At 38.5% G+C, this 17,754-nt stretch overlaps 2 protein-coding genes and 1 non-coding gene across 11 annotated transcripts in view; 1 reads left to right on the forward strand and 2 right to left on the reverse strand.

Moving 5' to 3' along the window:
- Positions 1-1,863: 1,863 nt before the first annotated feature.
- MBD4 (methyl-CpG binding domain 4, DNA glycosylase) lies at positions 1,864-10,887 on the reverse strand. Of its 5 annotated transcripts, none has more exons than XM_039886793.1 (8): positions 10,615-10,887; positions 8,974-9,201; positions 7,717-8,573; positions 5,334-5,405; positions 5,122-5,256; positions 4,359-4,508; positions 3,758-3,861; positions 1,864-2,841 (listed from the first exon to the last, which is right to left on the reverse strand). In XM_039886793.1, exons 1-8 carry the CDS (start codon positions 10,701-10,703, stop codon positions 2,764-2,766), a joined length of 1,713 nt encoding a protein of 570 aa, XP_039742727.1. In that variant the 5' UTR covers positions 10,704-10,887; the 3' UTR covers positions 1,864-2,763. The 5 variants fall into 5 exon arrangements, with proteins under 5 accessions (XP_039742727.1, XP_039742726.1, XP_039742728.1 ...); XM_039886792.1 differs by having other exon boundaries at positions 5,334-5,408; positions 10,615-10,886; XM_039886794.1 differs by having other exon boundaries at positions 5,334-5,408; positions 8,974-9,197; positions 10,615-10,882.
- A 140-nt stretch (positions 10,888-11,027) lies between these two features.
- Positions 11,028-17,754, forward strand: part of IFT122 (intraflagellar transport 122) — a 65,955-nt gene continuing 59,228 nt past the window's right edge. For 3 of the 5 annotated variants that reach the window (XM_039886798.1, XM_039886799.1, XM_039886801.1), the window contains exons 1-2: positions 11,028-11,186; positions 17,637-17,703. In XM_039886798.1, the coding sequence (XP_039742732.1) occupies positions 11,146-11,186; positions 17,637-17,703 (108 nt within the window). In that variant the 5' untranslated portion in view covers positions 11,028-11,145. Of the gene's footprint in view, positions 11,187-15,658; positions 15,746-17,636; positions 17,704-17,754 lie in introns of those variants that run through there. The other 2 variants (XM_039886800.1, XM_039886802.1) reach the window with 1 other exon arrangement.
- On the reverse strand, positions 12,888-12,994 carry LOC120622178 (U6 spliceosomal RNA). The gene has a single exon (XR_005658436.1). It is a non-coding gene; the product is annotated as a U6 spliceosomal RNA (small nuclear RNA).

A 17,754-nucleotide genomic window follows, 5' to 3' on the forward strand; every position in this document is an offset into this window, starting at 1 on the left:
CGTGTGTGTGTGTGTGCGTGTGTGCGCGTGTGTGTGTGTGCGTGCGTGCGTGCGTGTGTGTGTGTGTGTGTGTGTAAACGCGATATGCGCGCTGCGCATATGCGAGCGCACGCACGCGCTTGCTTGCTTTGCGGGGGTGTAGAGATACCTGAAAAACAGTAATTGTTAAGTTTTGCGAGAGACTTGAGACACGCACAGCTTAGAAACAGCCTGTTGCTAGGACTACAGACACCCCGCGCTGATTGGCTGAGCGCCACCACGTGTCGGAAGGTCAGCAGAGGGTGGATTTCTCCTGTACTGAGCGCATGCGAATTAGATTCCCTCCACGGGTCCTGGGAGGGGCGTTAGAAAACTTAAACGGAACAGAGCTCCTGGAGCCTTGGCTAAAGGCAGGATTTCTTAGCTTAGCCCAGTGGCCCTTGTATCTGGAGTAATAAATCTCTGATTTTCCAGTAAACCGTGAGATCTTTGGCAGGTCCCTATTTTTCCATCTCAGTGTCCTCATTCAAAGAACAGGCCTTGCGTCCTCCAGAGGGGTTGTAGGAACCCAAATGAGTCATGGCCAAAGACAGTTTTTTGTATGCTTTGCCCAGGTAAAACTAGATACTATGGTTTGGAATTACAGAACTTGAGAAGTGGAGTATTAATAATAAGCATTTGAAATGTCAATCAGCTAATGAATGGATAAATGTTTATCCATACAATAGAATATTGTTTAGTCATAAAAAGGAAGTACTGATATATATGCTGCCTTGAACCTTGAAAACACTGTGCTAAGTGAAAGAAGCCACACCCTAAAGGCCACACATTATGTTTACATTTATAAGAAATGCCCAGAATAGGCAAAGCCATAGACACACAAAGCAGATTAGTGGTTGCCAGACGCTGGGGGTTAGGGTGGTGTGGGGGCATTGGGTTTGATTGCTGACGGGTACAGAGTTTCTTTTTGGAGGTGATGGAAATGTTCTGGAATTAATGAGAATGGTTGCATAATATTGGGAATGTACTAAAAACCACTAAATTGTATACTTTTAAAATGGTTACATGATGAATTTTATGTGAATTTTGTTTCAATAAAGTTTAAAAAAACCCTTAAACACTTGAGTGCTTACTCTGCATAAGGTACCCCTGTGACTGAAATGCATTCTTTGTGACCCTCTCTACAACCTAAGGCAGACACTCAGACCATCCCTATGGGCCACATTAACGTAGCACTTTTCTAAGTAACACTCCATTTAAGCACTTAAATGTATTAACTTAATAATCATAACAACCTTCGGAGGTAGGCACCACCAGCCTATTCTGAAGAGATGAGGAAATAGGTAGAGGTCAGGAAACCTCATCTTGAGCAAAGGGAAAAAGCCAGGCCTGGCTGTGGCACTCCTGATGGAGATGAGAGACAGGATTTGACAGTAGGCCCAGACACACCCGATGCCCTAAGCTTGGTGAGGCTGCCCTAGCCTCCAACTCCAGTTGTGGCCTGGGGTTTCAGGGACCTCTCTATTCTCCTAGCTGCAGTGTTTGGGCACCTCGTTCCCCCCTTACCCACTTTGCTTCCCTTCATTATTGTGTGTGCCTTTCCCTCTTCCTGTTAAGGTCTGTACAGAGCCTTTTCATCTTTGTGTCACTCCTCAGCATATAACTTTGCACTTAGTGAAAGCTACTTTGATATTTGTTAAATAAAAATGTGATAGGAAGTTAAAAAGAGGGTGTTTGCCGTGGGGTGTGAGTATGGCCAGTTTTCCTGTTCTCTGGTCATAATCCATCCCTCTCTAAAAACAAACTTGCTCGCTAAAATGGAAACAACCAATGAGCTCTGTAGCATACTGCATTCTATTCACACACACCACCCTACAACAAAGGTAGTTTTCCTAACAATTTATTTATTTTTAACTTATTCATTCCATTTAATTTTCAAATTATACCTTAAAATGGTGATTGGTCTTTGAGACTTACTAACGGGATATTTTTTTTGGTTTGGTGTTTTCTTCTAGGCAAATATTTCAGTATTTTAGCTATAACATTACAAAACCTGTATTAAAAATGACATAACACTTAAAAGCTCCTGATCTCCAGCTGGAAGATGAGAGATGGGTAAATGCTAGAGTTTTTACAAAGGGATTAAAGTAACATGCATGAGCCAGCCAGAAGCCGATACTCTGAAATGGAGCTGCAGGCAGATATTCACACTAGGTTATCAAATGGATGCTGGGGTCAAATATCCAATTCTTAAAATTCAACACATGATGATAAAAGAATCTTATTTTTCTTTGAGGGTTAGCTCTTTTTAGTAAACATATTTTTTTAAATTAACTCCCTAATACTTACTGTAATATCTCTTTACATGTTTGGCTGCAAACTCTTTGTTTCTTCATATAACAATTGTACAGTATCGTTTTTATAGAAAGAAAACAAAATCTAAACTTTCCTCAAGCAAAGTTGACAAAAATTTGCTTTGTATTATTGACAGTTTAGAAAAGTTTTTTTTCACTTTCAAATCACATTTCATTATTGGAAAAGTCATATGCATTTTTAGGATTGCTGTCAAATAACAATTTATTTTAAAAAATCTCAAAACATGTTGTAGCACATTCAGTAGCAAAGATCTACTAGTGACACAAGCATTAAGAAAACATAATTAGGTTTCTAGTTGGCCTGATTAAAATCTATATACTTGGAAAGGTAGTTGGTTGGCATAATGGAGCTATGAAGAATCAAAGTGCAAAGCAATATATAAAAAATGAGTTTGGAAACTTCAGCGTTTTAAGACAGACTTAATTTTTCATGATTTTCCCAAAGCCAGTCATGATATTTATTTAACTTATGGTCTTCAGGATGTACCTGGAAGAAATTAAGAGACAGAAGTCTTATGTAAGTTAGTCAGAAATATATTTTTTAAATTGGCTTTTTAAAGATATAGTGGGAGAACAGTACATAACATACCTGGAAATTACAACCTTTAAACTAATGGGACTCATAAATTTTAAAATTATATCTTACATTAAGGTAATCCTCTACGATTTATAAAGTACTTTCTGATTTAGTACTGATATTCACCAGAACCCAAGGTGTGAAGTGGTGATAACATAATCGAGTATTAATATGCCATTTTCCAGTAGGAGGATATAGACTCAGAGAGTTAAATGGATTGCTCAAGTCACAATAAATGGTGGAGCAAATATGGACTTGGCCAAACCTATTAACTAAATGCTTTAGGGCAGTCACAGACTAAGAGGGCAGTGTAACAGGCAACCTGGCAGTGCCCATCAGCTGCCAGGACACCACCTAGATGCTTGTGTGCTGGGTAAACTCAATAGAATGGGCAACTGAAGTAGGACCTAGTTACCACAAAAATAGCCTGAGACCACTGAGAGGAACCCAACAAGCATGTGTTCCAAGCTCAAACCTGCCTTTCCTTTAGTGGTGTACTTTTGCAACCTAGTATGATTGTGACAGGAGGAAAACCACATCAGGCTTAGAGACAGTACATAAATGGGAATGACAGGAATAGGGCCAAGTGATAACTGCTGGAGGTCAGTCAGAGGCCACACCAAGGAGTTTTTATTGACTTGGGAATATCTATGGATCTCCTCCCTGCTGCCAATAACCCCATGCCACCTGCTGTACTGCAAGCTTGGAACAAAACTGGTTGTGACTGTAATTGCATATATGTCCAAGAAATAGCTATAGCCATGATGGTTATTTTATCTCAGAGACAAAATGTGCTCAATATGTTCTGGCTGCAAGTGGGCCTTACCTGCTTCCACTCATTGATGCAAAAAATTCGGTAGGAGTCATTGCCATATTTGCCAATCCCATGAAGTTCAATCGGATATCTCCACTGCTTCGTCAGATATTCATCTGAGAATACAACAGCCCACACATATCAGGCCAGTTTTTAGGAAGATTCTTTCTCTAAATGTATGGTGATGGGGGGCTGGATGGAGAGAACAGCCGAAAGGGACAGGAAAGAATCTTTCCTAACAACCCCAGTTGTGATTGCTCTTTCTTCTGAATTGCCGAAGCACCTCTTTCTGAACTTTTCATCTGCCACTTACTGACCATTATTGTTTTGTGCTAACTAGATAGAGGTAATGTCCTGAGATTGACTGGGCTTTCTGCTTCACTGACTTCTTCCTCTAATTATGCCCACATGGCCTGACCCAGTACTGGACAAAGATTTATTGCCTGGGTCGATGGGAGACTGTGGTTTAGGGCAAGTGGACTGTTTTCAAATGTCTTCAGTGCTTGAGTTGAATGACCTCTATTAACGTAGCATCCGAAGATATTAAAGTTTAAGGTGTGGCTGTCTTAAATAGGCAGTTTATATTTATTCCTTTGAGTTTATGGGAAAGTACCTGAGAACTTGATAATGGTTTTTGCTCGAAGTTCATAGAGACCAAGAGGTTTAAGAAGTTCTGACACATCTCTCCAGTCTGCGGTTCTTGCTACCTCAGCTGAAGGATACTTCTCCAGAAACTCCCAAAGCACAGGGATTGCCATTTTGCCTGGGAAGAAAAGATAACTATGTGATTATGAGCCTATAGATGGGCTGATTTAGGTTCAAGGACTTCCTCATCTAGGAATCTTGTATAGAACTTTTTTTTTTTCTTTTTAAATCATTTATGAGAATCCATTACCTGAAACAAAAACCACTTTCAGAGTAAAAAACACCAATAACCTATTTGGTTAACAATCCAGATTATGCTAAAACCTGGACCTGCATAATATTAGTTTTTAAATAATCAGATCATCAGATTAACAAGTATAAAAGCATATAGAACACAAAGTGTTAATGGCATTTAAAAAAGCATTCAATGAAAAAATGTTTTTATACATGACTGAGAGTGGAAGGATGTTATGTAACTTATTTTAATTGATGACCAAAACTAATTTGGAAGTAGAAAATAAATGTAAATCTAATCCTTAGTGCTACAAAGACTGTTAGATGTCATGTAGTCTAACTTTCTCATGGGTGAAGAGTTTGAGGACTGAAAAGGGAAGGCCTGAGGTCACATAGACTTAAAATTAAACTTGAACCCAGACTTCCTAATCAATTCAATGCTCTTTCTCCTCACCACACTATCTTTACTAAGGCAAAGATTAAAATAATCCACAAACCTGAGGTCCGATTGAGAAATATAGTAGCGATGAGGAGCTTCCATGGATCGTGAAAAAGTGTTTCTTGGACAAGATTAAAAGGTGACCGAGGAGGTGTCCACTTCTTAAAGGCTTTGCGTCGTGGGGGGCTAAGAGCTAAACAAACACACTGCATCAGAGTTGGACATCTGAAATAGATTTAAAATCTGGTTTTCTGATTGAGAAAGGGATACCTTCTTTGTTATATTTGCTGGAAAAATATAGGCTTGTTTTCCTTTTTTCTGTTTGTGTCCGTGGGATGGTGTCTTCTGAAAAGGAACAGTGAACATTGTTTATAGAGTCTATGGTTTAGCCTTAAGAAATATTCAGAGATAATAATGATAATAATAATATTATAAAACATTTAGTATGTGCCAGTCACTATGCTAAGCACTTTACAAAAATTAACAAATTTAAGCCTACTAATGACCTATGAGGTAGGTACTATTTTATCTCCACTTTACAGATATGGAAATTGAGGTAGAGAGAGGCTAAGTAAACTACCCAAGGCTAAGTATCAGAGCTGAAATTAAGATACAGATAGTGTGGCTCCTGAGTTCAGGCCATTAACCACTGTGTTACACTAGTTCTTTATGATTTATGTTTAGAGTTCACAGTATTGAAAAATTGGAAATCATATGAAATATTTCAAATAATGACACATTTGTACAATGTTGTCATTAAAATATTTTTGAGACTATATTATGGAGATCTTCCCAAATCACTAACAGGTGAAAAAAGGCAATATTCTACATACGATCTCAATTTAATTTAAAAAAAAAGAAAAATATATAATACCGAGATTAGAATAAAATAAACCAAAACAGTATAATAGTTGTTACTGAATAGTAATTTTTCTTTCTTTAATTTTTTTATATTTTCCAAAATTTAAAAACCATTGATTTGGGCTTTGGAACACGTAAGACCACTATCTACTGAGAAGCTCAGTTAATTTAACAAAGACTGTTTGACCAGCGTCATCAGGCTTTCTAAGCTTCTAAAATCATCACATTAAATACGTCCTTTAGCCATACCTTTTAAATTTGAATGTCAGTTAATAATACCTTGTATTTGTATAGCATAAAGCCATCTTTTTCACTTCTCGTTTTACTTTACAATAGTCTTGATATGAAAACAGCATTAGTGAGGGTTATTACCTACATTTTACAGATGAAGGCTTAGAAACTAAGCAACGATTCCAAAACAATAGTAAGTGAATGGAGACTGGGATAAGTATCCCAACCTCTAGATAATTAGTGTAGTGTTTTTTGCTATTCTAGTTTGAAGAGGGAAGGCCTAGTAGAAGGTAAAAAATATTTAGAACAAAGGAAACTGCTAACTAGCTATTTGATAACTTTTTCTGTGGATTCCTATAATTACTAATTAGCCTTCTTTATTACTGGGAGACTGAAAGCTCAGTTTACTTGACAATTTCTACCTAACCGAATGGGGAAATCTTTACTACTCCATTGGACGTCTATTAACCTAAAAACACTTCATCTTATGTTGAGAACTGGACTATTTATAGGATGAATAGATACTTCTATTGTAGTTGCAAAGAGTGTTTTTAATATTTAATTTGCCCACTATACTAGCAATAAATCTAAATAAATAACTAAGCCTGAAGGTTTTAAGAAGCTCAAAGGGTTTAAAGAACAGACCTGAAGAATTCTTACGCAGTTCCTAGGTATATATGGCCATCTCCATTAAAGGTGGTAAAATTCCAGGCACAGCAAAGACATAAAATCATGAGTGGGACTGAGAGCAGGAATCTAACCTGCTGCTCCACCATTTTGTCCAGGTTGTCTCCCCAAATGACTTTAAGTAATTATTATTGTCCTTTAAAAGTTATTCATTACACCATAATGGCATAATGAATAACTAATACCAAGCTGCTCAAAAGGTCTCCTTTTATCTTTTATTCAATGAGGTATTATAAAGGCAAAACTGCTCAGCTCTGAACTCTGTATTAAGAGCATATTACAAATAATAGATGAACTATGCGGGTATAGTTTTAATTATTTAGAGCTCTAAAGCAGTTTAGAGAAGCATAATATTAAAATAGAATATTAAAATGACTATGATATATACAAAATTAAATTGGAAGTCACACATCAGTAATAAGTAACAGGAGGGGTGCAAAGAAAACTGACGATTCTCAACCAGTTTATGCATAAAAAAGGAGTCTTCCCTAAACATCTTAAAGAGGGAAGCCGTTTCATTTTCCCTAAAGTTATAAGATTATTGGCTAGAAAGAAGATAGGAAAAGGGAAAGCACTGTTGAGGAGAGTTCCAGCTGCTGCACCAGGGAGAGATAGTAGCAGCTGTTAATGGAACAATTCTCCTTTGCTGGGGACACTAAGGCAGCAGCCAGCCGATTCCTTCTCTGCCACAGGAAGGGGCTTGAAAATGGATTAGACAAGGTACTAGGAGTTGGTCCCAGCCATGACAGAATGTATCTGACATATGCCCTATTTCTTCATTCTACTACCATATCCTAACTGGGTACAGGCATAAAATACAGTATCTGGGAGTATAAACTCATCACGTTTACTAGGACTTTAATGCACTGAATACCTTGACATACTTTCACAGTAGACTCTTTCTCAGTTTGCAAGCAGTTGTTGTCCATTTCAGAGCCACATTTTAAATTGTCAATATGCAAATGTTCTTTCCTTTCCCCAACTTCTACTTTAGTTCTTATTTCCTCAGATTCTAAAATGGTATCCTCGCACTTCTCCTTGTGTTCTGCTTCTCTGGTTGAACATAATTTGTTTATGATGCCAGAAGTTATTTGTTCAAAACTAAAATTTGATCTTGAACTCAATGATTTTTCTTTTATAAGTCTCTTTTCTTCACTGGTCACATTGAAGGTCTTGTCGCTTGCTTTGGTGTCAGAAATGCAGAAAGTTCTATCAAGCTGATTTTCTTGTACAACAGGTTCACTTTCAGCTTCTGCCTTATTATACACAGATTCTCTTTTTATATTACTTTGAACAGAATCCAGAAGACTCTCCCGGCACCCAGTTTTAGTTTTTTTAATTTGAATTCCTTTCAGAATAGTCATCTTTCCTTTGGATTTTCTAACCTTTTTGGAGTCAACATCATTAACACTGTCATTCTCTTTCAAAAGCAAATTAATGGAAGTAACATTGGCTAGTCCTCTGCTTTCCTGCAATTCCAAACTACCACTTGGCAGAGGAAATACATCTTTCTTCCACCTGCTTCTTGTCCTGAGGTTCCGGTTTGAAATGCTACTTTCATTTTGCAGTTGGGATGTTACAGCCTCCGTGCTACAGTCTTTATATTTTGATTTAATGCCCCTTTTAGAAAGTACAGTAAAATCAAAATCTTCTGGCTTAAGAGAAGTCTCTTCATTTTTATGAAGGTAATTAGCAAGTGAACTCTTGGATCTGAATTTCAGTCCCTGTGGGCTAGAAAATGATATTAAAGGAAACTTATTGCTGGTAAATTAAAGTAACTTTCAAAAAGAATTGGACCACATTTCAGATTTTTAATTAATAATTTCCAAATGTTGCCATGGACATTTGTCATTTAAAATCAAAAGTTATAAAATGGTACTTTTAAAAAGTTTCCCCTATGAAGAATATGATAGTATAATTTTACAAATATAACTTCAGTGCAACCTTACATTAATCATTCACAGTAGAATAAAATGTATGTACTTGTCCCTAAACCACTTAATAAAACTAACTAGTGACACTGAAGGAGTAGAATTGATAAAGGTTTCATGGTAAAAATAGAAAAAAGTCAAGATACCTGCTATGCTTTCCCATTACCTGTCCAGACAAATTTACCACCTTGCATACTCACCTGATAAAATATACATCATATCTTCCTGCTGTTTTTCCAGATACCCTTTGCTTCACAACTCTTTCCCATCCACATGGGACAGACTTATGGCATTCTGTCATTTCAGTACCACCAAACTGAGAAGCAGTAATGGGTTCTTGTAGTAGGGTATTACACTCACTGCTACTTTTTATCACCATTTGTTTCTCATCTTCTACTCTTTCTGACCCCACAGCAACATCTTCCTTTCTGAGAAAACAAAGTACAAATAATTAGCTCATTTAAAATTTATTTTACTGTGCCTATTCAATTTCAATCCATGACAGAGCAGGAACCACACAGACTATTTGAGTTATGGGACAGATTATAATCGGTATCGACCAGTCTTATGGTAGTATCTTCCTGCCCTCTAACATCTTCCTATCCTTCAACATGAGTTAAAAAAGGTTAGAAATCTCTGCACAATGAAAAGCTCAAGGTACTTGCTAGAAACTTTTTTATTAATCATTGAATAAGACTATTATAAAGATTTCTAGTGACACCTGGCATAAGTTTAAAAAAAACTGCTTAAAGGAGTTAGTGAGGCACCTTCCTCTTCTTCAAATAAGTGAGGCAAAATTTATATATATGTGCATTTTTCTAGGGGAGAGTGTCTATCACTTTCATCAGATGCTGTAACCCTTCAGAAGGTAAATAATTTATGACAAAGAATTTTCAAATCTCTTATATTCTTGGTAGGATAAGGATTTGTTTAATTTTATTGATAAATTGAATGACAGGAAGATTAAGTTACTTTCAGAGCTGATACCAGAACTCAGATCTACTAAATATCGGTCTAATTCTTCTCTGCCTGTACTATTATTATTGAAAAACTTCAGTAGAATGTATCTTAATCATTAAATCGCACATTTTAAAAATTGGATGGATCCATCAAGATGTCTAACCCAACTTCTTTTCTACAAATAGGGAAACTGAGAGCTAGTAACTAGAAATAAAATCAAGGTCTTCTGATGTAATTTGAGGTTAAATAATTTGGGGGAGTTCGGTGGATCTTGAGAAATTATATAGTTCACAAATTTAGAGATAAGGAAACAAACCTGATGAAAAGAGAAAAAACTTTAAAGTCATTAGACTGGGTTCAAATCCCAGCTCTGCATTTACTAGCTGTGTGACCCAAGGTACTTAACTTCTCAACGTCTTTCTTAATCTGTAAAAAGGAGGTAACATCTCTTTTAAAGTTCTGAGAATTCGATTTTTAAAGAAAAGTATCATCTTCGCCCCAGATCGCACATATACAACTACTCAATACATGAATGTAGCTTCCTGTTATCTCTCATAGGACCCATTTTGGGGGCGCCCCGGGCTGCGTAACATGACATCTCCTCCAATGCCTTCCTAAGATCCTCCAACCCAAGGAGACCTTTCCTTGCACCACTTCCCTGCTCCCTCCAGCTCCTTTGTCATTTCGGGTAAGGAAAGTCGGGAGCACCCAAGGCTAACCCCACTGGAATAGTACCTGAGCTCCCCTTAACTCCTAGTAACTAACCCTTGCGCCTTGAGGTCTCTATTGACTTTAGGTTAGAAAGGCCCATCCGCATTTTAGGCCCCCTCTCCCATTTTACAGGTGGTGAAAGTGAAGATTGCAAGGGGGTAATAACTTGCCCGAGGTCACACGGCCGCTCTGGGACTAGGCGCTCACTGGAGGTGACCGAGGGGGCAGCTTCACAGTTCCCCAAGCTCGGACTCTCCATCACAGTCGTGACCCCTCAGGCGGGCTCCTGCTGCACCAACCGGCCGACAGGATGCGACGCCGTGGATGTGGAGCAGAATTAGATGTGAAAACTTCTTCAGCTTAGCATCAGGCCGAAATCTAAAGCTAAGGGCAGGGTAAGCCTGACAGACTCCGCAGGCGCTTTCCGGCCGCCCAGTCGGCCACAGCTCAGCCAATCGAGTCCCTTGTGGAAGAAGACGCACCGCCCCCCGCTCATTCCGACCAATCGCACGCGCCTTCCAACTTCGCTTTTGCGCCTTTATGAGCCCTCCCTTTAGACATGCGCACTCGGAACTCTGCCTCGCGCGTAGCTCACTGCGCATGTGCGTTGCCAGGGGTAGCGCAGGTAGCCAAAGTGGCTTGTGGAGAGGGCCCTGTTGCTGAGGCTAGGAGGAGGGGCCCGAGGCGTGAGTGAAGCCGCGATGAGGGCCGTGTTGACGTGGAGAGATAAAGCCGAGCAGTGGTGAGGAGCAGGGCAGTTCGGGAGGAGTGGGAGGCCGAGCTCTGGCGGGGGTGGCGGGAGCCATCGTGTGGATTCTTGTGGTTGCCAAGGGCAACGGGACTGCGGCCTAGGCTGAGGGCACAGAACCCTGGGTCTAGGCGACTGTAAGGTCGCCCTCCCACCCCTTTACGGGCAGAGAAACTGAGACCTGGAGAGGGGGCAAAGGGATGTACCACGCGTGAGGCAGTGGCCTGTGGATGCGGTTTCACACATAATCAAAATCTGATCTTGTCGCTCCCTTATAATCCATCCCGTGCTCATCTTACAGCCACAACGATATTTCTCCAATTTTTGCCATATCCACATATTACCCATAGTCTTATTTACTTGACATTTTTCTCTAAATTGTCTCCTTTATTTACACTTGTTTAGGATTTTACATTTTATGATTTTACAAGGAAACTTTATTGCTCCATATTTAAAAATCAATATCACTTGCTATAATAAGATAACTGTAAAACTTAAAGAAAGGAGAAACAAAAGAGTGTTAATAAGTTGTAGCTAGCTACTGTTGTTAGGAAGCCTTTAAGCCCGTGGTCTACTGTCTGGAACTGGAGATTTAGCAAGTATGATCAGAGATGTGCTTGAGATGAATAGCATCAAACTGAGCCGTTTTCCCATGCTTAATTAGAAATTTTGAAAGAGAATGACTTTCTTACCTTGTGATTCAATGTTATTTAATGTCCTAATCCATTTTTATCACCTAAATCCATCAAATAGTGATACATTTTGTGAAATACTAACTTACTGGATAGTTCTCTTTAGCCTGACTTTCAAAATCTTCCTACATGCTCTTTTCAGCTTCATTGTGAAGTTTTGACCACTGGAACAGGATATTAGCCATTCTCTCTATGTCTTTTCTTAGGTCTTTCTGTGTGAAAAAAGCATGCCTTTTTTCCTTATCTCACATTGAAATCCTGAACATCCTGTAAGGCTCCCTTTGGAGATGGTCGCTCTCTCTTTTGTACTCTACACTAATAATAGCTAACACTTACTATGTGCCAGGCACTGGCTAAGAACTTCATATCTTCAGTCTCACTGCCACCTCACAACAGCCCTCTGAGGTCGGTACTATAATTACCTCTATTTTACATATGAGGAGAGTAAAGCACAGAGAGGGTAATTAATTTGCTAAAGTCACACAGTGAGTCGTTGCTGGAGCCAGCTTTCAAGCTCAGGTCTTTCTCACTCCAAAGCCAGTGGTTTTAGCCACTACATTAATTTTTATTTTTATTACAGAAGTTACATACTCAAATGCCTGCAGGAGTCAGGCAGGCAACATAAATGGGAGATGTTTATTTGCATCTTAAACACAAAGAATTGTCTGTTTTCTCTAGGAATATTCTTCTATATCCCACTTTTCTTGAAACACATAGCTTACCACTTCTACTTTGTTTTTGTTGTTGTTGTTGGTGGTGGTGTAATAGCTTTATTTAGTTCAAATCAAGGCATCACATGTTCTATCCCACCATGATGAAGCAACATTTAGCTCTTCTTTGTAGCCGGAACTCAGGAAATCATTATATCCAATGACTCCTGAGATTCTTCTTGGCCATAGATTTCGTTTGGAGCCTGCTGAAAATGGTGTCATGGCCCTTCATTTTCCTTATCAGTCACATCAAAGGGATGTTCTCATATTCAGCATACTCACTATTGTAGTTCAAAAATACGGAATGCTTCACGAATTTACGTGTCATCCTTGTGCAGGGGCCATGCTAATCTTCTCTGTATTGTTCCAATTTTAGTATATGTGCTGCCAAAGTGAGCACTTACCGCTTCTACTTTTAATAGAGATTTGTCTTAAAAAATTCCTTTTTTACTTTTCTCTTAACTGTTTTATAAAAGTACTTCACAGCACTGGCTGATGATAACTGGCAACTGAACATTTGGATCTGATGTTAGAGAGTAATAGGGAATGGCAAAGAGTGTGGCAAACTGGAGAGCTCATGCTCTGCCTAAAAGGGGCAGCTACTGCTCAGATCCTGCCAATTACCACCCTGCAGGAATTTGGTCTTGTGTACTCAGATCTTCCTATTTTCATCAGACACTAGGAATCTGGGTTTTTATGTAAAATGCCCTAATGTTTAAATGTTGGAACCTTTCTTAAAACAAGCAAAAAAACCCAAACAAACAAACAAACAAAAAACCAGAATAAAGGATCATGTGGCCCAAACAAAACATTTGCTGGCCAAATACAGCCTGATTTGCTCCCAGTTTTCAACCGATGGTGTAGAATTTTATTCATTCCTTTTTTTGTGATACTTACAATCTGTGGAAGAGTTATTTGTGAATCTGTTTATTCTAGAAGTTTATAAACTCTTTAAAGGCTATGTTTTAGTCATTTCCAGATTATTCCAGAGCCTAGTCAAATCAGTGGTTATTGTGATTATTTGATGGATAGATGGATAGATATAATGAATGGATGAGTGAATAAACAATGAATGAAGATTGGTTATTTGATTTGGGTTCATGACAAATTTGAAACAACCTGTTAGATTAGGAGCTGCATGAGTTCTGTAGAACAGCAATCCTGATGGTAGCTACACATGCCAGCTTATAGCCCAGAAGGAGACAAAAAAAAAAAAAACTATAAGAAATGGATATTAGAACTAAAAAAAATTCCCAGATATCAAAGATTAGTCTTCCACAACCAAACCAACGTAACCTTCACATATCAGCAGAAATTCTTTTTTGAGTCCTGCCGCTGTGATCTGTTACTCTACTTCTCATAAACCTAGAGTGACTCCCAATTATCTTCTACATCAAATTGTGAACTAGTTGGTCCTACTTACCCTCACCTCCAATTGCTAATGTTTAAATTTATGCTTTTCAGTTCAGCTGAATACTCCATTTTCCTATTCAAAAGCCCTTCCTTCCCAAATGCTCTTAATTCTTCTCTGAACTCCCTCATTTTCTCCCTGAAAAACACTGCTCTAGGTTCAATCCTACTGTGATGCCTTGTTTAGCAAGCCCACTTTATTTTAGGCCTTCATCTTCTATAACCCTCCATTCACACCAGCTAGTATTTACTGAGTGCTTGCTGTAGGCCAGACTGTTTACATGTGTTATCTTGTTTAATCTCTACAACAACCTTTGAGGTTGGAATTGTTACCCCACTTAAGATGAAGAAACTAGACTTAACAAAGTGACATAATTTGCCTAAGATACCAAAGCAAGTAAGTGGGGCTGGGTCAGATCGTGCAGGTTTTAGAGAGGCACCTTAAGACTTCAGCTGACAGTGAGCATAGGGTTGGCGGAGGACAATTTGTAGGACTTAACGTCTGTCTCTCTGAAATGGAATTTGACCATGTTTTTTTTGTTTGGTTTTTTTTTTCATAAAAGGGGGCAGGGTGGGAGAGAGAGTCATCCGACAGTACAATAGACTGCCCGTAGATGGGTGAGCTCCCCAGCCCTAGAAGTGTTCAAGCAGAGGCTGAATGGTCATCTATGGGGAATTCTTGCCCTGGTAGGGGAGTTAAGACTATATGACAAGATCTAGGATTTTTCCCATTCTGAGTGTCTGTGATCTCATTAAAGTCTGAGTAGTTCAAGATAAAATCTTGTCAGTTTGTTTATTATTCTTTATGTATCTAGGACAGTGCCATGCACATGGGTCCACAAATGTCTAAAACAAGGTCATTACCCTCAAGTTGCGTGACTATAATTAAGGACACAAGATGGTATCTGAAACAGTATAACATATGTAAAATTATATAATTCAGAGCTAAATTGAATTGTACAGATTCTAAGTACAGTAAGAATTTCGATTGGGGTAAATCAGATATTATGTTATATTTTAGGAAGGCAAATTTCAAGAAATTTAGAGAAAATGAATTTTCACATCTGAGAGAAAGATGCCTTAAGGCTTGGCCTAAACGAGATGCTCAGAAATGATTTGCTGATAATTCAACCCAAAATGATCATTTTGAAGAAGAGGTCACCAGGAACCACTTTGACGAGCTCAGTTATGTACAAGACAGAAAGGGAGCTGCATATCCAAGGATGACTATAAAAGAGAGATGCAGACCCCCTCCAAAAATACCTCATTATACAACCCACAGGTGTCAGGTGCTTTGTGCAAGACTGGCTTGTACACAGCTTTTTTGTTTTGTAGGTGAAGACGAAAGCACAGACAGGAGGTCAGCTCTTCTGGCCCCAGCTCCCCTCTACTTTCCAATCTGTCACCCAACTTCTCCTCAAAGTGTGAAATGCACCAAGTACATTTCCCCCTAGACTCAGAAAAGAAAGCCTGAGAAACAAGAAGGCCAAGTCTATTACTACATAACAGTGAGGAAACTGAAGAACTCAGGGTCTGTGTTGCTTCTATCAAGAGGGATGCCCAACTGGAAAGGGAATAACAATCATGCTTGTCTCATCTTCTCCATCAACCAGCTATGTGACATCAGACAAATGACTTGCTTTTGTACTTGCTTTTTGTTAGTTTCTTCATTGATAAAAATGGGCCAGTAGTATCTGGCCTGTCTACTGCTTTATGTTATTACAGGATCAAATGAGATAATGTAAGTTTATACTCTTTAACGGCTCTTAACTGTTGAATATATGTGAAGAATTATTTTTGTTAAAGGAATCTTCTGAAGTCAATGGAACCTATGTAGAAACCTTTTGAATTCTACATGTAATGTCTTGAGTGGGTGATAATACTGCCCCTCTTTTTTTTTTTTTTTTTTTTTTTTTTTGCTGTTGGTAAAGTATGGAAACTTGCTAATTATTTTGTCATCTATGACATATGCTAATAGTAATGCTAATGAAGGCTACAAAACATAATAGTTAAAGTATGGGCTTCCAAGACAGACTGTCTGGATTTGAATTCTGGCTCCACCTTCACTCAGTAGCAGTTTTGGGGCAAGTTGTTTAATGTCTCTGTGCCTTAGTTTTCTTATCTGCAAAATAGGTGTAAGGCTGTTGTGAGGAGTGAGTCAATGCATGTAAAGCTTTTAAACTGTACTTAGCACATAATAAATAAATGTGCTCAATAAATGTTAACTACTGTTATTATTAAAACATTAAGAGTAACAGAGATGTGTCACACTTGAAAATAATTTAAGAGAGTGAAAGGCAATATAGCATAAACTCTAGAGTTTGACCCAAGTTGAAATTCTGGCCCTTTCACTTGCTGGTTGTATAATATTGGGCAAGGTACTTGACCCCTCTGAGCCATGGTGTCCTCAACTGCAAGATCAAGTAATAATTCCTACCTCATAGAATTCTTGTGAGGATGAAACAAAATAATGCATTTGAACAATTCAGCGTGGGATCTCTCTGTGGTAAATGCTCCAAGTACTGTTACCAGTGGTGTATATTTTTAGATTACTGACAGGTACCATGTAAATTTATCCCCTGCTAAACTTTGGCAATAGACTGTGTTGGCAGTGCTGCCCGACACATTCTTACTAGAGTCACCTGAACTAATGAAACCCTCTATCTGGGGCATTCATGAATCTTTGTAATATGACTCCAGCCTGTTTTTCTTGCCTTATCTTTCCCTACTGCCTTGCACATAGCCAGATGTTTCAATCAAATGAGATTATTTACTATTTCCTCCTTCATGTCTTTGCTTTTGTTTCCTCTGCCTGAAATGCTACACCTACCTAATCTCCTGTGTGTCTCAAAAGCCCTACCTTTTTCAAATACTGTTTTCTTCATGAAGATTTTTCTGATCCTCTTTCCAAATCAGAATACTGTTATCTTCCCCTTCTGAATCTTATGTGCTCTAATGTATCTCTTAAAGGTTTTACCACAGTGTTATTCTGTATTTCATCTAAGAGGTCAGTTAAATTGACACGTCATCAATGATAAGAAAAATCCCAACCTCGGAGATGTGAAAATGTGTACTTTAGAATTGATCACATATAGTAGTTCTTTGTGAATGTGTCTGAGTTACATCTTCCCCCTGGATGGTCATTTCTTTAAGGGCAGGGAAGGATTATGATTTAAGAATTTTGTATGTTAGTGCCTAGCACCTCAGAGGCATTCAATAAGTATCTGATTAATTGGAAATAGTTATGCTATTTCAATAAAGGACCAATTTTTTCACAGACGTGAATTTACTAGCCCTTACACATTCTCTCAGGTTGTCTATCTTTTATGGTATTATTAGGAGAATTAGTGTCCTCAACTGTTGAACATTTGAATTATATCTGGCATCTGGCTTCTGGACAAGTGGAAACTAGGACATAGAGCTAACTACCCAGTGGATTGTGACTGAGTGGGCTGCCAAGGTGTGGTGGTTGAATGGAATTTGCAACCAAATGCAATTCTTAGCCATTATTTTTCTCTCTCATATAGTAGCAGTGTTTTATAATGGAAGTAAAGTTTACTTTTCTGACCATTAGCAGACCTCGTCATTTTCGTTTTTAATTATCCTTTTGTCTTGTCTTGTCTTCTGTTTAGTATATATGACCTTGCATTTAAGCCTGATGGAACCCAACTGATTTTGGCTGCAGGAAACAGATTACTGGTAAGATTTTGTCTGAGTTTCCTTTTTGAGTGCTTTTTTTCCCTCTCCCTC

This window comes from Pteropus medius, unplaced genomic scaffold, assembly GCF_902729225.1.
Source record: "Pteropus medius unplaced genomic scaffold, Ma_sr-lr_union100, whole genome shotgun sequence".
Lineage (NCBI taxonomy): Eukaryota > Metazoa > Chordata > Mammalia > Chiroptera > Pteropodidae > Pteropus > Pteropus medius.